The 27,724-nt window shown below is 45.4% G+C and overlaps 1 protein-coding gene across 16 annotated transcripts in view; it reads left to right on the forward strand.

The window, feature by feature from the left end:
• The window catches only part of ODF2L (outer dense fiber of sperm tails 2 like), a 367,183-nt gene that overhangs the window by 49,850 nt on the left and 289,609 nt on the right, over nucleotides 1–27,724 (forward strand). For 6 of the 16 annotated variants that reach the window (XM_085602065.1, XM_085602056.1, XM_085602064.1 and 3 more), the window contains exons 2-4: nucleotides 15,470–15,600; nucleotides 17,553–17,684; nucleotides 23,413–23,490. In XM_085602065.1, the coding sequence (XP_085458191.1) occupies nucleotides 15,493–15,600; nucleotides 17,553–17,684; nucleotides 23,413–23,490 (318 nt within the window). In that variant the 5' untranslated portion in view covers nucleotides 15,470–15,492. Of the gene's footprint in view, nucleotides 1–15,469; nucleotides 15,601–17,552; nucleotides 17,685–23,409; nucleotides 23,491–27,724 lie in introns of all 16 variants that reach the window. The other 10 variants (XM_085602050.1, XM_085602061.1, XM_085602058.1 and 7 more) reach the window with 3 other exon arrangements.

Below are 27,724 nucleotides of genomic sequence, written 5' to 3' on the forward strand. Positions count from 1 at the left end.
TTGACACCTCTTTTCCTAATAGAGATTCACAAAACCTATTTTGCGAGTCAGTAACAGGGTATTGACTTGCAAAATAGGTTTGGTATATGCTACAACCCTTTTTGGCGGTCACAAATGGGCCAATTTTCTGTTTGCGATAACTAAAAACGGTCGTACATCTGGCCCCTAATGATGTAGGTCGCAGTTTGTGACCCATTAGGAATCAAAGCCATCTCAGGGAGGGTGGCCTGCTGAGATTTTTCCTTTTTAAATGCAGCCTGTTTTCCTTATAGGAAAACATGATGTGTTAAAAAAAAAAAGAATGAAACCTTGAAGTTATATTTTTTTAAGAGTAGGCAGTTGTTAGACCTGTCAGCCCTTTGGGTGGTCCCTCCTCATCATTATTTATTTTGTCCCACTTCTGCCTCAATCCCTATTATAATTTTTCCTTTTTGGGAACCACCAGACTTTTTAGTGTTGATGCAGGGTCAGGGAGCCATTTTCCCTACCCCTGGAACTTCTGTCTGAGGGCCTGAGACACAAAATGGTGGCCACCCATTGTCACCTGTGACATCACCAGAACCCACTGGAGGTTTCTAGAACCTTCTGTAACATTCTAGAACCCTGTGACAGTGGGAGGCAGTTTAGAATGTTGGGAGGCCATCTCAGAGTGGCAGTTGGCAACTGACTGGAGAGGAGAGAGGACAGAGATAGAAGGAGGTCGGAGTAAGGCAGCCGGGGTGGAAACCAGTGCTTGGAGTGGGGTCCAGAAACCCACCCTTGATGCTAGTCCCTACTGACCAAGCCCAGCCTAAAGCCCTGTGTGGGACCAAGTCCAGAAGAACCATCTTAAGGAACTGGACATTTGAAACAGGCCTTAAAGAGGAAGAACAGCAAGTTCCTGACCTGTTCAGTGGTGTCCTCCTGGAGTCCTGACGTCGAGAAGCCTGGAGACCTGGGGCCTGAGGTGGAGAAGCGGCGCTGACAGAAAGCAGACGTCGTACCCGGAGCCGCCAGAGGTCGAGTGAGGGCGCCGCCGGAGGTCGTGGAGAGGCGCCGGAGGTCGAGTGGAGATTCACCCGAGGTCGAGGTGAGGGCGCCGACGGAGGTCGTGGAGAGGCGCCGGAGGTCGAGTGGAGATTCACCCGAGGTCGAGGTGAGGCGTCGACGGGGGAGTGAAGTCCGCCCACCGGAGTCGCCGGAACCTGAGGTGAAGCGCGCCGGAGGTCGGGAGTGGAGATCGCACTCCGGAGACACCCGGAAGCGGGGAGACAGTGTCCCTGCGACGCCGGAAGGCGACATCGAGTCGAGACCGCCCAGCGACATCGAGTCGAGACCGCCCAGCGACATCGAGTCGAGACCGCCCAGCGACATCGAGTCGAGACCGCCCAGCGACATCGAGTCGAGACCGCCCAGCGACATCGAGTCGAGACCGCCCAGCGACATCGAGTCGAGACCGCCCAGCGACATCGAGTCGAGACCGCCCAGCGACATCGAGTCGAGACAGCCCAGTGACATCGAGTCGAGGCCGCCCAGCGACATCGATCCGGAGCCGCCTCACGGCGTCGACACGGTGCCGAGCGGAGCCGATCATCGTGAAAAGGGCAGTAAGTGGTAGAGGGGGTGTCTAAGGCCCCGTGGAGCCCAAAAAGACCATTCTAAGGGCTAGAGGGGTGTTAGAACCAGCCTGGGAGTGCCAGGGGTGAACTAAGACTGGTGCAGTGACATCTGTGAGGGGCTGTGTAGTCTGGAGGGCCAGATCTTTAGGTTACTCTTGTTCTGCCTCAGCTTAGGCCCCAGCCTTGACCAATCTAGGTGGGACACCCCCATGCCACCCAAAAGACCACAAGCTGTGTATGGGCAAAGTAAGATCAAGTTACCTCATGAAAGTGATCTGATTTGTAACTGTCATTGATTGCTTTATTTTATTTATTGAGGGTGCTTTATTTATTGTCTTCCACTAATTTATTCTTGCACTGTATTTATTGTCTGACTGTATTTATTTGCCGTCTATATTTATTGCACACCTATTTATTCTTTGCTTAATGATGACCTGAACCTATTTATTGAAATTCCAAAGTAGCATTATTTATTTGACCTGCTCTTTTGTAGAAAAATCCTATTGTATTGTATTTATGTGATGAAACCTGCAACTAAGAGAAAATAAGATAAAACATATATATTTTCATCTTGTCTTTCATAATTTTTACGGTGTGGTGTTGTTTTTGGAACGGATGAACGCATGGTTATTGTGAGGGTGTGACGTACGCTTAACACGGTGCCTGACCCCCAACCGCTCGAGCCAAGCTACCATTGTGCTGGGAACCTGGTGACTGCTAACCCGGTTGCCCGGTTTCTAACATAAAATTGGTGTTCAGCGGTGGGATAGAGCTGTGCTTGCGTCTACTCGACAATAACTTTGGGTAGTCCATAGGCCTACACCGGGAGTTTTCTCCAAGCGGACTTCCTAATTTTGAGTTTTGTTTTTTCCAAATTTACTTCTGGTGGTGGGAGGAGGTATTACAAAAGGTACCCCCCTGCATAGCTTCTGTAAGCAACTGTCTTCTATCCTGAGTGGGCAAAATGGAGTTTGTATTGGAGGATGTGGAAACTTATACTGTGGCCCAACTCAGATAGTTTTGTCAGCGAGAGGGGGTGTTTTGTCCCCAAGGTGCAAAGAAGGGTGAGCTCCAGACCAGCTTGAGGGCTTGGTGGGAGGCACGACGAGAAAGTAAGGTTTAGAAGGAGGACAAGGATGGAGAGCCTGTCAGCGAGGGGGCTGGTTTGTACCAACCTGAGGTGGGGAACCTATTAGAGGGGCCCAGAACACTTTCAAGGAAGGGCAGCAGTGTCTCTAGTGGCGGCTTATCAGAGGCAGTATTAACTGACCGGAGGGAGAAAAGACAGCTCACATGGGAGTTGGCGAAGCTGGAGAAAGAAAAGGAGGAACGGAGGATGGCTCACGAGTTGAGGCTCAGGGAGATAGATCTCCAGATCCTACGGGTCGGGGCACACACTGTTCCTAATGGTGGCAGCGAAGAGAGAGAAATCACCAGGGAACCCAAACCCTACCTGCCAAAAGACATAGTAGCCAGCTATAGTGCGGGAGATGATATCGCCAAGTGGCTAGCGGCCTATGAGGTCTCTTTAAGAGTCCATGGGGTTCTAGAGAAATATTGGGGAGGGGGATTGTACAAATACATGCCTCCAGCTGGCAGGGATACATTATTGGCCCTAGAGCAGGATGAGCAGACCCACTACCCCACCATGAAAGTGGCGCTCGTGAGGAAGTTTGGACTAACACCCGAGAAGTACAGACAGAAGTTCCGGGGTAGCCACAAACTGGGCACACAGAATTGGGTGGATTTCCTGGACTATGCAAAGAAGGCATTAGAGGTTTGGATACAGGGCAGTGAGGTGAGGGACTACGAGGGGTTGTTTGATTTGATGTTGAAGGAACACCTGCTCGAAAAATGTTTCCCTGAACTGCGTCAACACCTGGTGGATAGCAAGCTGACCAATCCCCGGAAGCTTGCTGAGGAGGCGGACATTTGGGCTAGTACCCGGGTGTCCACAAGGGGGACTGGAGGGGACTCTCAAAAGACCGGACAGGGCGCCCCCCAGAAGAAAGAGGGAGGGGAAAAGAAAACGGAGTTCTCTAAAGGCCCCCAAAATAGTTTCCAAGGGAAGGGAACGGGATTTACCCCTAGGGCTAACCCCCCCCAGAAACCCTAATCCTGGCCAGAGTCAGCAGCCAAGGGTTGTCCATTGCTACGAGTGCGGTGGTGTCGGACACTATAAGGGAGATGTGAAGTGCCCGAAAAGACCACCCCCTCCCATCGGAGGAAAGGCCCCCGGAGTAGCTAGTGTAGTGTTCGGGGAGGAGATGCCTTTACATAAGGGAAGGGAGTGGGCGGGTGTCACTTTAGTGTCCCTGGGAGAACGGGAGATGGTTCCTAAGATCCAGGTGCCCGCAAATACCACAAAGTATGGGCAGTGGGTCACCATCAACGGCCAAAGAGGGGAGGCTCTGAGAGACACAGGAGCCAGTATGACTATGGTACGTAGCCAACTGGTGTCTCCAGAGCAGGTGATTCCCAATGTACTCCACCCTGCCGCGATGGCTGACGGCAGAATGGGCCACTATCCAGTGGCCGAGGTTCCATTTGAATGGGAAGGGGTTGCAGGTTCGCTTCGAGTTGCCGTAAGCCCTGCCGTGCCAGTCGATTGTCTGCTGGGGAATGACATGGAGCATAATGCTTGGAAGGAGGTGGAATACCGGACTCATGCTGAGATGCTGGGTACACCTGACTGGGCCTGTGTCAGCATTGGGTCTTCTACTACCCGGAGAGGGAGTTCGTTTAGGCTGGAGCCTGGAACAAAGGCACAGCCGGCTGCCGACCAAGGGAAGAACCGAGGACAGGAGGAGCCTGCCTCGGCATCTGCGCCCCGTGTGACGGATAGGCCACCGGAGGTGGTGGACCAGGAGTCCGCGGAGGGGGATGTTACCGAACTGGAGAACCTACCCATCCCGGCCGAGTGGCACGTGGAGGGAGGGCCGACCAGGGAGGAATTCTGCAAGGGCCAGAAGGAGTGTCCTACCCTTGAGGGACTGAGGCGACAGGCCGAAGCCCAGGCAGCAGGGAACGTTGAGGGGAACTACCACATTTACTGGGAGGATGGCCTCCTCTACAGTGAACCCAAGGCACCCATGCACGGATCGTCACGAGCCTTGGTTGTCCCTCAACGTTACCGAGCCTTTCTCCTGGAAATGGCTCATGAGATCCCCTTGGCAGGACACCTGGGGCAAGACAAGACCTTTGCCCGGCTTGTCCCACACTTTTATTGGCCTCAAATGAAAGTGTCGTCCGACACCTATTGCCGGACGTGTGTGTCTTGTCAAGCCAGTGGGAAAACAGGGGTGAAGCTGAAAGCTCCCCTGGAACCACTTCCTGTCGTTAGCACCCCCTTTGAAAGGGTGGGCATCGACATTGTGGGTCCGTTAGATCCGCCTACTACAGCTGGTCACAGGTTTATCCTGGTTCTGGTGGATCATGCCACACGGTACCCAGAGGCTATACCTCTGAGGACCATTACTGCACCTGTTGTGGCTAGGGCCCTGATGGGAATCTTTACCCGAGTGGGTTTTCCCAAGGAAGTTGTGTCCGACAGGGGGACCAACTTCATGTCAGCATATATGCGGGCGATGTGGAAGGAGTGTGGAGTGACCTACCGGTTCACCACTCCTTACCACCCCCAGAGCAATGGTCTGGTGGAGAGGTTCAATAAAACCTTGAAAGGCATGATCAAAAGTCTGCCTGAAAGCCTGCGGAGGAAATGGGACGTCCTGCTACCCTGTCTATTGTTTTCTTACAGGGAAGTGCCACAGAAGGGAGTGGGTTTCAGCCCCTTCGAACTTTTGTATGGGCACCCTGTGCGTGGACCTCTCAGCCTGGTGAGAGACGGATGGGAAAGAACTCCCAGAAAGCTTCCCCAGGATGTGGTGAGCTACATGCTGGCCTTCCGGAGCCAAATGGCTAAGTTGTGGAAGCAAGCTTCTGACAACTTGGAAGCCAGCCAAGGAGTAATGAAGGCGTGGTATGACCACAATGCTCACCCGGTGGAATTGGAGCCTGGCCAGAAGGTGTGGGTGATCGAACCAGGAGAGCTTAGCGCCCTCCAGGATCGCTGGTCAGGGCCATTTGAGGTGTTGCAGAAGAAGGGTAAGGCTACCTACTTGGTGGATCTGAAGACCCCTCGCCAGCCCCTACGGGTGCTGCATGCCAACCGCCTCAAACCCCACCATGAGAGGCCCGAAGTCATCTTGCTGATGGTGACTGACGGAGCAGAGGACGTGGAAAGCGAGCCTCTCCCCGACTTATTTGCGTCTCAAGAGAAGGATGGGTTGGTGGAGGGAGTGATTCTCTTCCCGTCCCTAACTCCTGAACAGCAGGAGGACTGCCGCCAGGTCCTGGGGCAGTACTCTTCGTTGTTCTCCCTTGTTCCGGGTAGGACTCACCTGTGCGTCCATGACGTGGACACAGGAGACAGCCCACCTGTGAAGTCAAAGATCTACCGGATGACAGACAAGGTGAAGGCCAGCATTCACAGTGAAGTCACTAAGATGCTGGAGCTAGGAGTGATTGAACCCTCCAGCAGTCCCTGGTCCAGTCCGGTGGTATTAGTACCAAAAGCTGCACCACCGGGATCCCAACCGGAACTGAGGTTCTGTGTGGACTACCGGTGACTGAACTCAGTAACCAAGACTGATGCTCATCCGATTCCAAGGGCGGATGAACTGATTGACCGGCTGGGAGCTGCCCAATATCTGAGTACCTTTGACCTTACTTCCGGGTACTGGCAGATCTCTCTGACTGATGGAGCTAAGGAAAGGTCAGCCTTCTCCACGCCCAAGGGCCACTACCAGTTCTGCGTGATGCCCTTTGGGCTCAAGAACGCACCTGCCACGTTTCAGCGTCTGGTGAACCAGATCCTCACTGGAATGGAGAGTTTCTCTGCTGCTTATCTGGACGACATTGCCGTCTTCAGTAACAGCTGGGAGGATCACTTGCGTCACCTGCAAACTGTTCTCCAGGCCCTGAAGCAAGCTGGGTTAACGATCAAGGCCAGTAAATGCCAGATCGGGCAGGGGTCGGTAGTGTACCTGGGACACTTGGTGGGTAGGGGAGCGGTGCAACCCCTCCAGGCGAAAATCGAGGCTATCATGGCCTGGGAACCCCCCAAGACTCAGACTGAGGTCCGAGCTTTTCTGGGCCTCACCGGATATTACCGCCGCTTCGTGAAGGGGTATGGTACCATTGTGGCCCCCCTCACGGAGCTTACGTCCCAGAAGCAACCTCGAAGGGTAGTCTGGACGGAGGCTTGTCAGCAGGCCTTTGTGAAACTGAAGCAAGCCATGTGCGAGGCCCCGGTCTTAAGGGCCCCAGATTTCTCCAAGGAGTTCATTGTCCAGACGGATGCATCGGAACATGGCATTGGGGCAGTGTTATCGCAACTCAATGAAGAGGGTCTGGATCAACCCGTGGTCTTCCTATCCCGGAGACTACTTCCTAGGGAACAGAAGTGGAGTGCAATAGAGCGTGAAGCCTTTGCAGTGGTATGGGCTCTGAAGAAGTTGCGGCCATACCGGTTTGGCTCGCACTTCCTAGTTCAGACCGACCACAGACCCCTTCGGTGGCTGTTGCAGATGAAGGGGGAGAATCCCAAGTTGCTAAGGTGGTCTATCTCCCTACAGGGAATGGACTTTCAGGTGGAACATCGGCCTGGAGTGGACCACGCCAATGCAGACGGTCTCTCAAGGTATTTCCGCCTTAGTGATGAGAACTCCCAAGGGGTTGGGTAGCTCTCCCCACTTTCAGCTGGGGGGGACGCGTGTTAGACCGGTCAGCCCGTTGGGTGGTCCCTCCTCATCATTATTTATTTTGTCCCACTTCTGCCTGAATCCCTATTATAATTTTTCCTTTTTGGGAACCACCAGACTTTTTAGTGTTGATGCAGGGTCAGGGAGCCATTTTCCCTACCCCTGGAACTTCTGTCTGAGGGCCTGAGACACAAAATGGTGGCCACCCATTGTCACCTGTGACATCACCAGAACCCACTGGAGGTTTCTAGAACCTTCTGTAACATTCTAGAACCCTGTGACAGTGGGAGGCAGTTTAGAATGTTGGGAGGCCATCTCAGAGTGGCAGTTGGCAACTGACTGGAGAGGAGAGAGGACAGAGATAGAAGGAGGTCGGAGTAAGGCAGCCGGGGTGGAAACCAGTGCTTGGAGTGGGGTCCAGAAACCCACCCTTGATGCTAGTCCCTACTGACCAAGCCCAGCCTAAAGCCCTGTGTGGGACCAAGTCCAGAAGAACCATCTTAAGGAACTGGACATTTGAAACAGGCCTTAAAGAGGAAGAACAGCAAGTTCCTGACCTGTTCAGTGGTGTCCTCCTGGAGTCCTGACGTCGAGAAGCCTGGAGACCTGGGGCCTGAGGTGGAGAAGCGGCGCTGACAGAAAGCAGACGTCGTACCCGGAGCCGCCAGAGGTCGAGTGAGGGCGCCGACGGAGGTCGTGGAGAGGCGCCGGAGGTCGAGTGGAGATTCACCCGAGGTCGAGGTGAGGCGTCGACGGGGGAGTGAAGTCCGCCCACCGGAGTCGCCGGAACCTGAGGTGAAGCGCGCCGGAGGTCGGGAGTGGAGATCGCACTCCGGAGACACCCGGAAGCGGGGAGACCGTGTCACTGCGACGCCGGAAGGCGACATCGAGTCGAGACCGCCCAGCGACATCGAGTCGAGACCGCCCAGCGACATCGAGTCGAGACCGCCCAGCGACATCGAGTCGAGACCGCCCAGCGACATCGAGTCGAGACCGCCCAGCGACATCGAGTCGAGGCCGCCCAGCGACATCGATCCGGAGCCGCCTCACGGCGTCGACACGGTGCCGAGCGGAGCCGATCATCGTGAAAAGGGCAGTAAGTGGTAGAGGGGGCGTCTAAGGCCCCGTGGAGCCCAAAAAGACCATTCTAAGGGCTAGAGGGGTGTTAGAACCAGCCTGGGAGTGCCAGGGGTGAACTAAGACTGGTGCAGTGACATCTGTGAGGGGCTGTGTAGTCTGGAGGTCCAGATCTTTAGGTTACTCTTGTTCTGCCTCAGCTTAGGCCCCAGCCTTGACCAATCTAGGTGGGACACCCTCATGCCACCCAAATGACCACAAGCTGTGTATGGGCAAAGTAAGATCAAGTTACCTCATGAAAGTGATCTGATTTGTAACTGTCATTGATTGCTTTATTTTATTTATTGAGGGTGCTTTATTTATTGTCTTCCACTAATTTATTCTTGCACTGTATTTATTGTCTGACTGTATTTATTTGCCGTCTATATTTATTGCACACCTATTTATTCTTTGCTTAATGATGACCTGAACCTATTTATTGAAATTCCAAAGTAGCATTATTTATTTGACCTGCTCTTTTGTAGAAAAATCCTATTGTATTGTATTTATGTGATGAAACCTGCAACTAAGAGAAAATAAGATAAAGACATATATATTTTCATCTTGTCTTTCATAATTTTTACGGTGTAGTGTCGTTTTTGGAACGGATGAACGCATGGTTATTGTGAGGGTGTGACGTATGCTTAACACGGTGCCTGACCCCCAACCGCTCGAGCCAAGCTACCATTGTGCTGGGAACCTGGTGACTGCTAACCCGGTTGCCCGGTTTCCAACAGCAGTGTTTTTTTTTTTTTAAGAGTAGGCATACACCCTAAACATGTCCCCTCCAAATACTGAATCGAATGCAAAATGTGATTCGGTAACAAGTTACCAAATTGCATTTTGTACATTTGAAAAAGTATTTTTCCGGGCGAAAAACGTCCCACTGGAAAAATGCTTGTACCTCAGGTCCATATTTACTTAAGGCGCGTCTAGGATGCTTAAAAACATTAACCAGCTCAATACTATACAAGTTCTGTGAGTGAAGAAAGCTTGTAATAGGATGCTTTGCTGGCATGTTCTCTGTGGAAAAGACCATTGCCCTTGCTGACTTCCGTGATAGATACCATGCTGTATTTGTTCTGTGAGGAAGTAAATATTGGACTGTTGCTGCCTCGTTTGTACCTGTTGTATAAAGAAGGGGTGTCTCCCTTGCTGTTGCCCCATCTTATAAAATAACAAAGGATATTTGGACGGCACTTAAATACAGAGCCCAGGCCAATCAGAATCTTTTGTGGGGCACAGGGTAAAAACTAGCTGTGCGCCCTGACTCTGAGACCCTGGTTTCAATCCTGGCTTCCCAGCTTGACAAAATTGTGTGACCCTGTTCAGTTTTCTTTATTGCGCCACCTTTTCCATGGCCATTAGTGAGCACCTCGAAATTATTAAGTTAAGTATGTTCACTATACAAAAACCTCGCTAGTGTGTAGTTTGTAAAGGAGACACAAGATAACTGTTTTGTCTCTTGAGTCACTAATGAAACTGGCATAAGAGCAAAAGGGGAAGGAATGTCATAGCCATCCAGGATCTGAATTGCACAATGTCAAAACAGGAAAGCTTGATTCAATCCCATCTTTCAAGCTTGACCAGTCTGTGTGACCCTATTTCTTTTCTACACTCTGCCTCGTTTAACATGATCATCACATTTCACAGCATCTTAGAAATAATTCTACTGTACATGCCCACTGTACACATCTGTTTTGTATTTAGTATCATTGTTATAGCTCATCAAAAAGGGGGAGAAGGAAGAGGTAGTGATCCATTCGACTTCCTTGTCGTAGTATTCAATATCAAAAAAGGGGGGGCAGAAGGATCACTTGTACCTGAGTAACCAGGTTTCAATGTGCTTTCCGTCTTTCTAAAAAAAACTCAATCACGTACACAGGCCGTGAGGCAGTATATCTTGATTCTCTGCCTTGTTTAAAGATGTGACAGCATCATCATTGGATTTCTTTTTCATGCTGTCCTCCACCAGGAGGGAAAGCCACTAGTTATTTCAATAGTGATCAGTTATGAAAAGTGAAAGTGCTCAGGTGAGGTGAGTTAAAAAGAGTTGAGACCTCCTATTCGCTAAACTGTATCTTTATTCAGTTTGGAATGAAGGTGAATTAAAACAGCGGTGTGCTTGAAGGGACGAGTTATTAGTACAAAAGCACTACGTTGTCCATATGTATGGTCGACATGTTTCAGCTCCTTGTGGTCGCCCTTGTGTGTCGGGGGGGCCTTCATCAGGACCTATAAAAACTTGGAAACTGCATTTTGTCACAGCTATGGTGGATACAGCATTGGTACACCACTTGTAATAAGGTCAAATAGTACCTGTAAAAGTGCAGAAAAAGAGAAAGAAAATACCTGTATTGTAAATGTGATGTTACCAATATGCATGTCACTATCTCACTTATATTTTCTCACAAGTGGTCTATTCACAATAGAGTGTGTTAATTCATAAGCAACTCAGAAAATGCCAATTCTCTGCCCCGTTAGCCCATAAGGTGGATGTAGGGGTGCTATGGGGTTAGCATCCCTATTGGTTAAAGTGTTCCATCTGGTCGTCTGTGACCTGTTTTTATAGCACTTCTGGAGTGTTGTTTTATCGAAATGTGTGCATGGCGCCTGTATTGTTAAACTAATGCTGCGCTGTAAAGTATAATATTGGAGGATCTCGATATAATTAAACTGGTGTTGCGCTGTAAAGTATAATATTGGAGGACCTTGTTAGGCTTTTGTTACGTAGTTGTGACACTCGCAATGTTCAGAGTGAATTTGGGCCCTCACTTTGACCATGTTGTTGTAATGAACACTACAACGGATCTGTTATTGTGGTCATGCTCCAAAGTTTATAGAATTCTTCTCGCCAGAATTGAAATTTCTTTTCATGGGAGATTAGGATCCGGATTTTGCTTATTCGCTCTTGGCAGTGTCCTTTGGTTGGGTTATTCATTTTTCATTTTAGGCTTAGCCAAGGAATGTTGTCGTTTAAGCCTCTGACATTGGTCTTAAGGCGGTGTACCCACCTTTGCTCCTTTTCGAAGAGTAGGTGTTCTGTGTCTTGATTTCTTGAATCCATAGTTTCCCTTTTTAACTCCCCTCACCTGAGCACTATCACTTTTCATAACTGATCATTACACAAATAACCAGTGGAGGACAGCATGAAAAAAGAAACCCAAAGATGATGCTATCACATCTTTAAACAAGGCAGAGAATCAAGATACACCACCTCACGGCCTGTGTACGTGATTGATTTCTTAGAAAGACGGAAAGCACATTGAACCCTGGTTACTCAGGTACAAGTGATCCTCCCCCCCCCCCCCCCCTTTTGATATTGTATAGTGTAATTGACCATAATGTTACTTTGTTTTTAAAAATATAGGCCTTGTATAGGAGGCACAAAACAATTTACTTGCTACTTGAGTCATTACAATAGTTCGGGCAAAAGTGGTGTGTTCACTAATTCTCAAAAAGGCCATTCAGTGCAGTAATATTGACTAGTGTTTAGAGGTGAAACAATCCAAACTACACTTGCTTTTTATTTAAAAGTTCATATCTCAGCTATAAAGTGGCAGTCTGCGAACTTGCACCTGGGAGGAAGAAACAGACTGAACTAAGAGTTCTCCTCAGTCTCTTTAGCACTAGTTTTCTGGACAAGATGCAAAGGGTGGGGGTCACGCAGGTAGGGTCATGAAAAATCATAAGATCTAGCTGTCACTGCCATTGGTTGGCACTTGTAGCAAAGCACGAGATGCTTGGGTCTTCAGTGTGTGGCTTGTGGTCTCAAGAACTATGCGTGAACACCACTTACACCCAGTCAGCTGCGAGTGTGGCTGGTAGGATGAACATGGCCTGTATCATAGCTGGGCTGTAAATACAGTGATCCTCTCTGTGAAACATTTGACACTTGCTGACAGCCTCACCAATAGCGCGTTGCAAGGGGCCATCTTCCAAGAGAGGGGCCTGTGGAACTGTAGAAATTTAACCCGCTGGCCAACCCTTCCCCCCCCCCCCCGCCCCTCCCCCCCACCCCCGATTCTGGCACTGGTAAACATGCCCTATAAAACAGGGCCTGTTTCATTGTACTTGATGTGAGAGGCCTATAGTTCTGAGAAAGATGCCCGACTCCATAGGGGCAATATCTGAACGTCTGTTGCTTGGATTTCCTACCCCTTATATTAATCTTGTGGTAGGGAGACACCCCCACAATTTTAATATAGATCGGGCAGTTTAACAAAGCAAGAATATAAATGTTGATATATGGACATGACCTCACCCAAACAAGGTATCCCGTAACTAGAATACTGTCGAACCAGTAAAGAATAGTTCTCGCTGTGGGACATTCAAATAAAACCTACAAAATTAGATAGGGGTCTATTCATCACCCTATATGAGTATATGAATGTATGGTAATTACATAAGAGGTTCCACTTTCTTCCAGGAGTTTTGTTGTTGTAAGTCTGTTTATAAAGCATGTTAAACAATTCTTTAATACCTCTCACTCCCTCTTTAGAGTTAGTTGTCTGTGTTGTATCTATTCTGTATGTGGTGTAGAATTGTGTGGTGCTCATTCTGCTACAGCCACCATCTTTAAATTATTATTTGTGATGTAGACAGTGCATCTGCTGTCCATGTTGTACCTTAATTGTGCTGTGAAGCTTGCTACAAAACATTTCACTACACACAAAAAAAACTATTTACTTTGCCAACGTTTGATTCAATGGACGATGTGAGTGAAAGCGTGAACCCTCACATAATATTTGAACAAAGGTTACTTTCGTTTTACATGCAAAACTAGCAGTTTTTAAAATGGAGTGTATGACTTTGTTAAAGTTTAAACGCATGTGACAAGTGGTCCATGTTATGTGTAACACTGTCAGCCAAATCAGGCATTTTAGACAACAGCATTTGAATTCTGGAATTTTGAGCCCATTGAGAAAGTGTTAAAAGCAAAACTGCAATCCCCCTATTACAATAGGTTGTCTGAAATGCCAGAGACTGGCTGATTGAGAGGGCAGAGAAAGCCTCTCAAATGGAAATACAGCCTTATAATGAGCTAGCATTAACACTCCTTGGAAAACCGGTGTACTAAAAATGTTATTTCTCGAAACAATGCAAGCAGCAGTAGCGGCTGGACATCTCTGAAAAGACACTGTAAAAGAAAAAAAAGAATGTGCTGGCACCGCTCTTCCTGAGGGGAACCGTGTTGTGATTTAGCTAGAGCGTCTGCAACCCCATTGTGATGCACACTGCCTTAAACAGATTTTGCACGTGCAACCCTACAAGGGCCACCACTGGGTAAACCCTCTAATCACCAGTGCCCCTCTCTTTGGACCACTTCCTTGGGGCCAAAGCAACTTGGTCCCTGGCTTGTATAGATTTCCAATGATTTTAATCTTAGTATACTTTTTGACTCTTACCTTTTGTCTCTCAGATTAAAATGGCTAGACCCACTGCTTCTTTCTTATCCGCACTCAACCACATAATTCCTTACCTCCATCTAGAAGGCCATTATCTTGTTTTCCCAGCTGTCTTTTCCTCTAGGATTGATTCGCCATCCCGTCCATATGGGCATAGCAAAATGTCTTAGTGATCAGGGACACAGTGGTCTGTCTTCTGCGCCTAAATAAATGTGTCCACGTCTCATCTCATCTTTCCAAAATTAATTTGCTACCTTGATCCAATTAGATATCTATTAAAGTACTTTCCAGTGGTTCACAGTGTCATGTTAGAAGGGTTCTCTTTACTTACATAAGACATTCTTATTTTTCTCCCAATTACATTCTCTTTACTGTGCCTGCAGTAGCCGTTCGCAAATTCCTCACTCTTGACGCACTCGCTCAAGCAGCTGTTTTTTTCTCTGGAGCTCCTTTCCCCTGAAGCTTTAGGTACATTTTAACTTGTCTTTACATACAGAACTTGAAACCTACCTCTTTACACTATAGGGCTGTTCAGTGATAGAGACCTGTGGGTAACTGTACGTATAGTGAGCTCAATTATCCATTAATCTGGTCCATCCGTGAAATGCACGTGTACATCTCATGCAAAAAATGTAAACTCTATAAACGGATTTTTAATCTTCTCAGTAGGATTTGAATGGGGTGTAGTTGTTTGGTTTCTAAATGCATGCATAGCTTTTCTATGTTGTGGTGATAAAACCGTTTCCTCTAAAGGTAGAACTGTGCAACTAACAATCTTACCTTTGGGAACTTTAACTAGAGAAGGAACCGCAACCAAGCAATTATGAGTACATCACCACTGCCCTAGCCCCACCCCTGTCCACAGAATCTCACCCCTCTCCCATGCTAACCTTTTCCCCTTGACAGTAGTCTGCTTTGTTTTGTTAGAATAAATGTGTGGTTTAGCCCTGGGCAGCCCAGCCCAGTACTAGAACTGGGAAAACATTGTTCATGTGATGTGAAAGAAGGACATTATTTGGTTAGAAACCATGCATTCTGGAAGAAGTGGGAAACTGGCTATGAACCCCACATACTTAGATTGCATTCCCAGCTCTTCTGATTAGCTAGAAACATGGTTAAAGTGGTTCCCTTGAAAAAGAAAGCATAACAAATAACTCTTTGAAATTTGGGTATTACTTAAAACTGTCATGCTTTGAGTCCGTAGTTCTTTGGCAGGTATATACAATACAGGGTATTTCATAATTTAACTATATGAGGTTCTGTAAAGAACGTAGAATGCCATGGAGAGAATAAAAAAAAAACACACACAAAAACCCTCATCCTGGCCTGAGCTGTGGACATGCGGGAGCCTTCCACTGGAACTTTGCAAAACCATTCTTCTAGGTACATTTAGCTTGATGTGTCTTAAATATTTGGGTCGTAGAGAATAGAAGTTCTAAACAATTGTTTATATTTGTCACCATATTTTCTTGAAAACTCGATTTAATTCCGACTAGTGATGTGCTCTCTCCGATCTGCTACATACTTTTGAGGCTCCACTTTGGGGATTTGAAGTAAACCTTTGATTATCACTGTTTTTCTGTAGTAGGTTTCAAGGAGATACCAGTGATGAAACCAACCATGTTGTTGACAGAACTTATTGAAGCTGAGAGAGCGTCCGATGCTGCAGAAATGTTATCCTACACAATGAAAGATGCTGTTGTTGAGATGCCTACTGTAAGTCTAGAAATACATATTTTTGTTTGTAATTTTTGCTTTTTGATTTGGCTAGTAAGCCATTCATTTCTATTGAATTTGTAAAGTAAATGAATGTTTACTATGAACTCAAACTGTAGTTAATTAAATTCCAATTATATTCCAAGGTTCAGAATATTAGAATGTACATAATTCCCCTAATATAGTTATTGCTCCATAACAATGATCTATAAGATATACATTCTGTATTCAACAGTTCATAGTGTACCCATCAGACAGTCCCCATGATGGAACACAGCATAAATCAAATGCAGCCATGGTTCACTCTTCCCTGCATGGTGCTGTGTGCTGCTTTAGTAGCTGCCATGTTTCTGAAGAGGCAAACTTGACAATGTTGTGTATAATGGTTACCGCTGGAAATACCTTAATAAAACATCATTAAAGATGTATCTTCGGTTTCAGTTGAATTGTCAAATGTCACAATGTCAATGAGTAATTTATACCATAGACCATATACATCAAAGACTGAGAATTCAGCTCGACTATGGCCATTTTTCACCCTGCTTAGTTCTGGTCAGGTACAGGCGGTGCAGTTTTACAAGCGTTTTGGCTCCTTGATCAATATCCATTCACTAAAATCCTTCCCTCCCTTTGAATTTTTTATAACTGACTTGCCTTCTTCTTCCCCAAGCACATTCTACATTTACATTTTGCTTATCCATCAGATACGACACATTTGTTACCCACCAATGCCTTCTTACCTTCAAGACCATTCCACTGAAGTTTGTGGGGAATGCATCCATTCTTTCTCTACACAATTAGAATTCATCCAGTTATGCTTGGTATAGTTTCTGACCTTTCCCAATAGGACATCCTTGTTGACCTTATGCCAGGCCATTAAGCTCATCTATCCTATGTACTCCTACAACCACTCAGGTTCTCAACACATTGTACAGCAACTCTATATAAAAAAAAAAAAATTGGACTTACTATCTTGCATAATCATCTTGTATTCCAGAATATGCTCTTCAATAAGCCTGTATTATTTTATCATGGGCAAGTTGAGCTGCTTTGTTGTCTTATCTGATACACCGTCTACTTATTGGCAGAGACCAATACTTTTTGACCCCTTAACAGAAATGAAATATTCTATATGCACAGTCTGCAGTCCTCAGTAATCTGTACATATGAAATTTCTTCAGGATTGGCCAGGGTGATGCTGCCCTAAGGGTAGCTCATTAGTGAAAGGTGGCATGGATGCTTGAAGCAGCTGCTTCAACGCTCACAGTTCAGGCAGCACGCACGATACCTACTTTACGAGAGGGCGCAGACACCTGCCTGCAAGGGGCTCTCTTGGGGTCCATTATAACCCCCTTATTGTCTCCAGAGGGCTACACTCAGGGGGCACACTGACTGTGCACCACCTCCTTGTGGCGCACATTCTGTGCACATTCTGACAGTCTCTGCAGCCTGCATCCATAAGGCGTGGGTGGAAAGGCAAAGCGGTGTCTCCATGCAAGTGAAGGCACACCCTCTTAGGATTGTTCTGTGTGCTAGAGGTACACCACCACAATGTGTATCATTCAGTAGGCCCTCAAGCATTTGCGCCCCTTCTGTAACACCAAAGTGACTCGGGAACATTGAAAGCAGGTTCACATGCCTTTTTGTTTGTTTTTTACCCAGTGGCACTTTATATAACAAGCCCCACTTGTAATTCCATTTCATGCGCATGTACCTATTTCACCTATGTACACCTTATTTAGCATTGCCCTCAGAATTTGGGCCTGGATGATTAAGAACCGAAGAACAATCTTCTACATAACTCTTTTCACTTTTAATATTCTCAAATAAAGTCACCTTACTTTTCGAGGTTGGTGAATATTCACAGCTGAAACGTTTATTAGTAAGGAAAAGAATGCATTACATTTTGAAGGTGGCAGATGTTTCATATTTGTGGTTTTATATTTTATTAGGCCGTTAATCTATCTACATCAGATGTTTTGAAGATTTCTAAACAAAAAGATATGTTGTTTAAAGAGCTGGAAACTTTCAGAAATGTAAGAAGGACCCTAGAACAGCTACTTAAGACTACTGCCTGTTCAAAGGTAAGTTAACATAAACACCAGTTGGTCGACTGCGAGCAAAGAGTTTTTCACTGTCACAAAAATATAAGTAACTGCTATATTTATTTAAATTGCCAACCTGTGTACATTTTCGCAGCACATGGGAAATTCAATAATGTGCCATTTACTGCTCTCTGCAGAAAAGCTCTCCGTCTGAGGCACACTCTGTGTAGACCTAAACTGCTGAAATACTTTTCTACCTACTTTCGCTGGGATAGATTATGTTCTTTACCTTTTTAATAGAATTTGTTTTTAGAATGAAATCTACTGTTCCTTCTTAGTAAACGTTTATAGCTGAAAACGCGTTTGATATATTCACATAAACGTTTGTGTTGTAATATATTATATATGTTTTGTGCACTAATGTTGGCCACTGCAGAATTCTATGCATTAAATTTAGCATTTAAAACATTAACATATGATTTTAATCTTTAAAGTCTTTTATACTGTTTAGTGGTTTAAATATGTTAATTACTACCTATTAAACGCAAGAGACAGCATTTTTTTTTATTTGATGTCATTGACACTTGCTAGAGGAATATAGAATAGATTCATGTTGGAGGAATATTCTTCACTTTCAGGTAAGTGTTGACATTCGCTTCTTAATATTCATAGGTACCCCTGGTCATGCGGGAAATCTACTGTGTTTATCCTGTTAAGTAATCTAGTTTTTTTGACAATTCAGAAGAATCCCCATAACTTCCAGACCTTTTAAAGCTTCTAGCCCTCCATATCCAGACCTATAAGAGGTATGGTTTCATCAGCCATTTTACTGTATATAAAATGGGACAGATGGATTGCACCATATATTTAACATTAACCTGAACAAATGCTTCATGCATTCGTTCATGCCTAATGTTTTTGGAGGTAATTCTCAATAGACAGGACACACCAGACCGAATCCAAGTTGGTCCAACTTCCAATATCCATATGTGAAGTAAATATACTCTTAATTAATCTGATTTACTTAACTTGGATGCCTGTTTCTTTATCCACATTCGTTAGCCTTTTTGAAAGTACGTTGGTTTCCTAATGGAAACTTATATTTATAGGGCAACATAGTATACTGGTCTCAATGCACCCTAGACAAGCGCCTAGACGCCTTAGTGTATTAGCTGCGCTATACAAATAAATAAATACATAAAATAAATGCACCCTTTTGACATCTTGAACATCTCTTTTTATGGTAACCCATTCTATGTTTTTTAGTCAATTAGAGTTCCCATCCCATTGTTCACCCTTTTAGTCTTGTAGCAGGTCATATGAACCATTATCAGTCTGAGTGTCTCAATAATTCAGGATAAGAACAGTTAATAGTTATTACCGTTTTACAACATTCGAATGTTGGGAGCTCCATTGAAAACCATGGAATGCTCTGCGTTTCTAATGGCCGGTAGAAACCCCGAGCTCCAACATTCCAATGTGTGTTCACAGCTGTTGTTGTGAACAAAAGGCCTCACGGAGCCAGAGGGGATTTCAATCCCCTCTGGCTCTGTGAGGCCTTTGTTTTAAAAATTAGAACATTCTGCCCTCTAGGGGCGGAATGTTCTAATAGCTTTAGAGCTCTCTGTAGCAGGTTCTACCGGCCATTAAAGGCCTGCTCCCTTGTTAAAGGTCCTCACATTTGGCTCGGGCCTTTAATGTTGGAGTGGGCCTTTAATGGCTGGTAGATCCCGCTACGTCTTGCTCTAAGGCTGTAATACAGCCTTCAGTTTGTTGAGCACTCTATTAAATCAATATAGTATTGGATTTTCAGAATGTATTGTTAACCCTCCTGATGGAATCCTGGAAAAGTAGTTACATAGTTTATATTTGATCTTTGCAAGCTATTTTTCTGGCACTCAAATAATTTCTCTCTACCCTCTCGGAAAGTATAACATTGGAAATCTTCTCTGGCAAACCTTGTCATTGGTGGGAAGGGAGATATGGAACCACTGTGCTACAACTATGCCCCCTAAAAACTATATAAAATCAAATGTTTTTAAAAGGACCAGCTTTTTGTGTTGCAGGGCAGTGTTTCATAGGGTAAATTGAAATTCTGATTGCCAAAATGCAAACATGTCATTGTAATGCTGGAAGGAAAGCATGTTGCGAAAAGTTCTGTATGTTGAAAGTTTTCTGGGATAACTGTACCCCGGAAGCTCCATGCATTCTTCAGTGGTTTCATTATTCAAGTTAGGTTTCCTTTTTCACGTATGATTTCATAAATGATTTCCAATCTGAATACTCAGCATGCTTCATATTTCAAGTCCTCTGTGTTCATAGTTACTAGGCATCCCCTTTGTGTTTTTGTGCAATGGACGTTTGTTTTCGGAGTTCCCAACACTAATAATTGAATGGTGTGTGGTAGGTTGCTTGCAATTTTTGTTTGTGTAGGACAGCTGCTTGAATACTTTATCAACAATAGTTCATACCTACATGATTTTCAGGTCTCGCGTTAGCCAAAACCTTTTAATGTTACTGTAATTATATGGTTAATATGCTTACTTACAGGGGCTGTTACCCAGCCGTCTTCATCCATCAGTTTGCTTTTGTGTCATTTACATTGTTCTTCGACCAACTTCAACATACAGCATGGGACAGTGAGTCCATCACTTCAGCCATTTCCTAACTTCACCGCGAGTGACAACATTCTTTCCTTTCACTATGACCATATCGACATTCAAAGTAATTCCTTTATGTGCCAGGGATTGCCACAGCACTGTTTGCTTTTTGAACCAAAAAGAAAATTTGGGCTTTTAGCCAATGCTTTATTTTTAGATTTATAAACTTCATGAAAAATAACATTTTCCTTATACCAGGACGAAACAAGCGTTCACGAAGCAAAAAGCTTGGTGGACAACACCAGGACTGTTGGCTTTGCCAATCTGTGTTAATTGGGCATCTAGGTTGCTAGTTCTACTTGATTTGACCATTTCAATCGCATTTGGATAGTGGGTATTATGGTGGATATGTGGCATGATTGAGGTTTCATGGTACAGATTAGATTTTTTACATGTTACTTTAATGTGTTAAAAATATCTACATCTATTGCATTGAAAACAAGCATTGGCATAGCCAATTGGTCTCGCCTTTGGGACCTTATAAGTGTTTAGCCATGCAACACTTGATGTTGTTGCACCAAGGATATTGTGCTGGATAACTAAACACTTATAAGGTCCCAAAGGCGAGATCTATTGGCTATGCCAATGCTTGTTTTTATCTGGAAAGAGCAACAGAGTATTCCTAATTACAGCAAAAACACCACAGACCTAACTTGCTGCATAAGAACAAAAATGTGTATGTGTCTGTGGAGTAGTGAACCCCCACTTACCCAGCTAAAGTGGCGAGGTCTGGACCTGGGTGCCAGGGGCAGGAAAATTGGGTACCACTAAAACATTAACTAGTTGTTTATGGGCGTCTTCTGTCTGCAGCTCTGCAGACAAAAAGCTCATAAATAACACTGTTAGGAAATACCATGACAGAGGTGTGGAATGTGGTCTTAAATGTACGGGGAAGGAAACAAAAATGTAAACAAAATGATGACATGCAGACAACAGAGGAAAATACAGAGGGGTGAACAAATTTAAAACAAAAAAAGTGAGTAAGATAAGCAAAAAGTAAGGGTAAGGCAAAAGAAGGGTAGGTAGGAGCAAAAATGAAAGACCTGGAGGGTGAAAGGAAGAATACAATGATAAAATGAGGAAGAAAAAGTAAAATGTAGCATAAAAGGGTGAATAGATAGGGTGGAAAGCTGGATAGATGGGTATGCAAATATATATCGATGGTGGATGCTTGGAAGGATGAATATAGATATTTGAATGGGTGGAATGTTGGATGGGTGGATGGAAAGTTGATTGGTTGGCCAGATGAATGGATGACTAGATGGAAAGGTGGAAGGGCGGATGGATAGATAGATGTATTGACACCGTGAAAGGCTGAAGGGAAGTCTCTCAATAAGGGTAGGTGTGCTTGCTTCACGTGCTGTGTGCGCTTAGAGGTATAGCTCAAGTGGGGTGTATTTTAATTTTCTAGCTACTTCCCTTTGTGTGTGCGATGTGATTAACACCAGGATAGCCACTGGTGAACAGCTGAGGGCTGCATGAAAATGCACGGTTCTTTAAGGAGGTTGCAAACACATTTTGGCATATATTGACGACAGCCAACAAATGTTTAAATAAAAAAATTAAAAACTCAGGCTCATAGAAAGATGGAGCATAAAGCTCTAGTGCTTACAAGTCCAGATTTGTGTGTACTGCTTATGATTAGGCAAATACGTAACAATTTTGAAAAAAAACAACGCAGACATTTTATATGAGACAAAGTAGCAATGCTTTCATAGTGAGCAAGCAGAAGCCAGATTGTGTGATTCCAGAAAAAGGGTAACGTTTCCGGAGCAGGTTGTAAACATATTACCGCAGCAACCACTGAATGCAAACAAGCTGTGACATCAGCACGCTGCGCGACAACATTGTTGTTAGTCAGCTGCCATGTGCAATGTTCATAAAAATGACAGGCCGTCCTCCTGTAGAATGTGCGCCATGACACCTTATTCAGAACGTAGTAAAAACTGTACTGCATGGTTCCCAGACAAGGTGCTGTGATACAATCTGTTAGCCAATTTCAAGCATTCTGTGAAAAATGTTGATAGTAGAACAGTGTGAGACTCCTTCCAGACGGGGTTGGAGTCAATATTTAAAGTGGATGCCTGCAGTTTCATGAGTCACTGGATGTGCACACCAGGGTCAATAGTTACACGTTGATGCACAAATTAGCAAATGTGCCCTCCATTACTTCTCACACGGATATGTGAATGGGACAACCCCATGCTTTATTAATGGTTTATGATGTCTGGTAACAACCTTTCATCCACTGCGTATGCCAGATAAAGTCTGCATCGAGCGGCTGAACTGTTACTATCCCGTGCTATAAAACGGGGAATTTTTTTTTTTTAAAGAGGCGCATTCTGTGCCTTTCGCCCCACTAATTTAGACATCCATTAAGGTAGGCTGATTTTATAATTGTTCTATTAGGTCAGCTTTGGAAAGTGAAAGCATGCATGAATGAACCTCCGCGATGTGTTCAAAGAAAGCCAGTTAAATATAAAGCAAACCCGGGAGTGGTGCGTGCATGCGTTCGCGCGCAGTCTTTACTTTTCAAGCACTTCACTCGTGCTTGGCGCGCCCCTGCTGGCTCCCGCATGGTAGATGCCCCCACAAGCACGAGTGCAGTGCTCGAAAATGAGCAGAGCGATGGCTAAGGGCCCTCCTATGCAGCGCACGTGCGGTGCGTAGGCGAGACCTAAAAACTAAATCTATGTAGTAGTCCAAGAAACGAAAAGGGGCTGAAGAAGTTAACTTTAAACAAGATCAGTCCAGCATAGGAACCATTGTGAGCATTTTGGTTGAAAACAAATCAAAGATGTTATGAATCAATCGACCGAACTCGTCAAGTTTTAACCTCTTCGGTGCCCGTGACGAGCTGGACTCGTCATGGGCCGCGGTGGCGCTGTGCCCATGACGCGTCCAGCTCGTCACAAACCCCGCCCGCTAATGTAACGGCCGGCACAGGGCGGGGAAAGGGGCGGGCACCGAAGGGGTTAAGCTTGAAGAAAACATGACATTTAGAGTGTTGCGACCATGATAGCATGTTTAAACAATGAGATTTAATTTGGAAGTCATCAGCCATGAAGCACATGATATTATAATTTCTTCCTCTATTTTCAAAGCAGCAGCCAGATACAGATGAGACAATTAAATATATTGAAGTTTTACTGGATATGGTACTTGAGGATGAAGCGGAAAATGCTGTAAGTATTATCTATGCAAACCATATAATGCTTTTTTTTTTCTTTACTGATTGTTGACTTTGTGATGGAAACTACCTTCGTATGAAATGTGTTTTGTGAAATATTTTGTTCCATCTGCGTAACTGGCATATTCATGCATTATTTTCAAGAGCATGAGACCCAGCTTCAGGCTGTTTCTTGCAAAAATGTATGTTTACTCAGCTGTGAGGGGCAAATCAATAGCACAACGAAACGTTTACTGGATCATGTATGTTTTTTGAGTGGTGGGGGTTGAGGCTTGAAGAAGGTGTCCATACACTCCTCTGAAGGAAAATTGTATGACTTCCCCTTCTCTCCTCCATGTAAATAAAGCCAATCTTGAAATTCCTATTTGGTGCATATTACACACACACGTGCACACGCGCACGCACACACGTACATCTTGGAAAATGGGATTGTATAGCTTTTGCTCTGCTTAGCTACTTCACAGCATCTGTATGCTCCAGTTAATAAGATGTCCACTAGGTAGGTCTTTGGTGCTTAGGGTGTTGTTTCAATTTAGATGTCCGTACATAGGTTTTCCTAAATCATGTCCTTATTTAGGCACAATTCGCATTGCCCTTATTTAGGCATAGAATCCCAGTCCTTATTTAGGCATTAGCCATGCTATCCAAATACAGGCATGGTCCCCTACATCCGTCCATCCCCACATCACAACGAGTTCTTAGAAACCAGACCCTTAAGCCATTGGGACTTTCCCTAGCTAGGATTATTGATTTCTCCAAGAACTAAGCTATTATGCATGAACTACTATTTCTTAGGGGCTTATTGATGATGTCTTCCTCTGCCCGACTTTACGTCAATGCTAACATTCCTAAGCACCTTCCAGGTATAAATATACCTTCCCTTACTATGGCAAACCACGGGTCGGCTGCACAGCTCGATACGGCTCGCCGCGGCAAGTTCGGAAGAATTAGAGTCCCCTCCTGACGCACTGACCAGACGCTGTCATCCCTGCTCGCAGAGAATCCAGCTTCCAGTGTTCTGACTCCCTTCGCGGGGTGTTAGTTTGAGACCCGGAAAGAGATTCCCACCTCTCTCATTCTAAGGTCTGGAGCTGACTAGAACCTAGTGAGACTCTTGGCATATGCAAAACTATAGCTTACCATACTGTAGAATACCTACTTCTTACCTTGTACTACACTTAGGTTAGGTACACTGGGGTAGAACTATTTAGAAACCTCAAACGAGTATCCACTTTTTAGCCTATGTTATTTATGTATGTGTATATGAATATATGTCGTAGCTAGAATACAATGCTGTTGCAGTATTATTTCTTCTTGCTGCTTGCGCTGTACTTATTATATCTCGCATACTGTCTTGCGATTGTAACAGCTCATATCTCTTAAACGTGTAACAAGACTGTTCAACAAATCCTTTTATTGAAACGGCCGTCTATCTCTGTGTAACTCTGAAGAAACTAAGCATGCACGATTGACTGAGTGAAACGGTTATCTGTTGTTTCCACGATTCTGAGACATGTTCCGATTCTAAGGGAAACAACGTTGTCATGTTTATGCGGTTGCCAGAAACTACTCCCTTCTTGTTTATTCAAGGAGTTTCTAGTGGCCTCTGAGTTAGCTGGCACACAAAGTAATTAAGTTTAATGTACTCAATAGAGGCATACTGACCTCAGTCCTATGCCACAACTATAGTGTATATTATTCCACTGCGCAGAGCCTATAAGGGAAATAGAAACTACACCACAAGGGTCGGAATTCGACTCCTGTGCCTGCATCGAGTGTGCTCAAGTGAACCTTCAGGCCATATGAGACCGAATATCGAAGTCAGCAAACACTCGCAGACTCAACGCCGTTTGAGGTCCAAAGGGAAGCTGTGATGGTAGGTCATTGTCACGGTTAATTAAAAAAAGAAACTGAAGAATTCAAGCGTTTCCTGCCAATTTCAAGCTCCATTGAAAGTGCAAGAATGTAAAAGCACTTCTTTGTCTTACTCGCAAACTTGATCTCCATTGGAGCCAATTCAGAAACTCGTCCCAATGCACTTCGACTTTCTGGGGCCATCGGCGACCTCGCAGCAGATACAAAAATTCTGTGAAGCCATGCTGCATATGTTTGGCACTTCATCAGCTGCACAAGGAATCGCAAGGACCTCTAACTATGACTCTGCTATCAGACCCTCCCTCTGTGCCAGTTGGACACACTGAGCCCTCTGCGAGTTCCGCACCGGCATAAGTGCCTACATCGGTCCTGACACTACCATCCACACTGGGCCCTCTATCAGCAGCGCCCATGCCAACACCATTGACGCCAGAAAATGACACACTCGTAAAGTTTTGTCAGATTCTTCTCTACTTCTACCGAGGCCAGGCCTCGGTCCCTACAGGCACCAGCCTTACAGCAACCCATCGGATTATGACAGGTTGCTTTTTCCAAGTGGTCGAGCATAGGTTCTTCATAACCTCTTTGTCATTAACTCGGATATTGACCAATATGGTGAAGTCCCCTTAATTAGTCTCCCATACACTGAAAACAATTGATATGAGGATTTGCAGTGGGCTGGACTCCTCGCCAAGCACTGGTTTAGTCTCTCCTTCTGACCCTGCCAATGTAGAAAGTGCTTAATTCCCAGGGGTAATGAGAAGGGCAGCAAAAGTATTGGACCTCTAATTACCAGCAATGGAGGTAAAATCTAATGTTTTGACTGAGGTCCTACAGCCGAGCCAGACTCATACAAAGCCTCTGTTCCCATTTAATGAGGCCATAACTGATGCCCTACTGGGTACATGGGCGAAGCCTTGCTCTGGACCTTTTGTCATTCGGCAAATTGCCTAGCGTCATCGCCCTGCTCAGGGCTTTTCTAATTCAGCATTTGACGACGGAAAGCTTAGTGATGGAGGCATTCACCAGTAGGGTCAACCCAAACCCGTTTCCAACTAGTCTGCCAGATTTAATCTACGTGTCTTTGAGGGCTTTGGCAAGCGCATGTTCTTTTCTGCTAACCTTGCCCTACGTCCAGTTAATACCTTGCCTACTGGGTTGCTGTTCCCAGGCACTCTAGGACTCTGTGGCTCAGGTCCTACCTGTTGTTCCTGAAGACATCAGACACTCCATCACACAGGCTAATATGGAGGCTTCAATGCGGCCAAATTCACAAAATAATGTGGATTCAACACTAGTGACTGCCTCGGCAGGGCAGTAGGCACAAGTGTGGCACCCCACAGAGATTCCATGGATGGGTTCTACGGGCTTCCCTGTGGATGTCCAGTCTTCTCTGATGGATATGCCCTTTGACAGCTTTTGTCTATATGGCTGGAAAACTGTCTAGGCTCTTGAGCGCATTAGAACAATAAGGACACGGCACGTTTCTTCGGTCTTTCTGCCCCAGTGAGATAGTTTCACCACCCTCTGTGTGTTTGGTAAGGGCTTTTAGTACCATCTACAGCTAGCGCGATCAGTCCACCAGGCTTCCTAGCTTTTTCGTAGTTGAGGCCTTGGATGCAACAGACCACGTGGACATCAGTGGCACCTTTCGGGTGATGTCTGTCGCAGAGCAGGCAGTGTCCTGCTCCCAGGTCGGCGCAATCTTCATCTCTATGCTTGGAGAATTTGAGGCCACAGTTGACTTAATTTTAAGTTCCTGTAAAGTCATTGACATCATTCTGGCAGCCAAATCTCCTTCCATGAATTCAGTATATGTCTGCTGTTGGGACAAGTTTGTATCTGAAGTGTTTCTCTTTGCTTTCAACACAATAAAAAGGTCTTGAGATCTTCATCTTTTCTTTCGCCTGTTTTGAGGTTGCCGGACTAGCCCTCTTTATTGAAATCACTTGTTGTGGTGCCTTTTTTAAAGGTTTTCAGCTTCAGTTTCACCCACACCTTTCATCATGCCTCAGTGGGACCTAAGTCTAGTTCCACATTCCTAATTTGTACTCCCTTTGATCTATTGCACTGATGTCCATTGTGGCTCCTCACTTTAAAGACAACTTCCCCATTACAATAACATTGGCGCGGCATGCGAATGAGCTACTAGCCCTCTCTGTCAACCCTTCGTATACTACGTTCTTTCCGGACAAACTGGTGTTGAACACCTGAGCCTCTTTCCTCCTTGAAAAGATAATAAGCCCATGCCCTGTTGAAGCAATGTACCCCCACCCTGTAACTGTCATTTTGTTTCCAGATCGCAATAGAAAAGGGCGTTATCAACTTACTAGAAGAAGATGAACATCGGAAAG

The sequence above is a fragment of the Triturus cristatus genome, chromosome 4_2 (assembly GCF_964204655.1).
Source record: "Triturus cristatus chromosome 4_2, aTriCri1.1, whole genome shotgun sequence".
Lineage (NCBI taxonomy): Eukaryota > Metazoa > Chordata > Amphibia > Caudata > Salamandridae > Triturus > Triturus cristatus.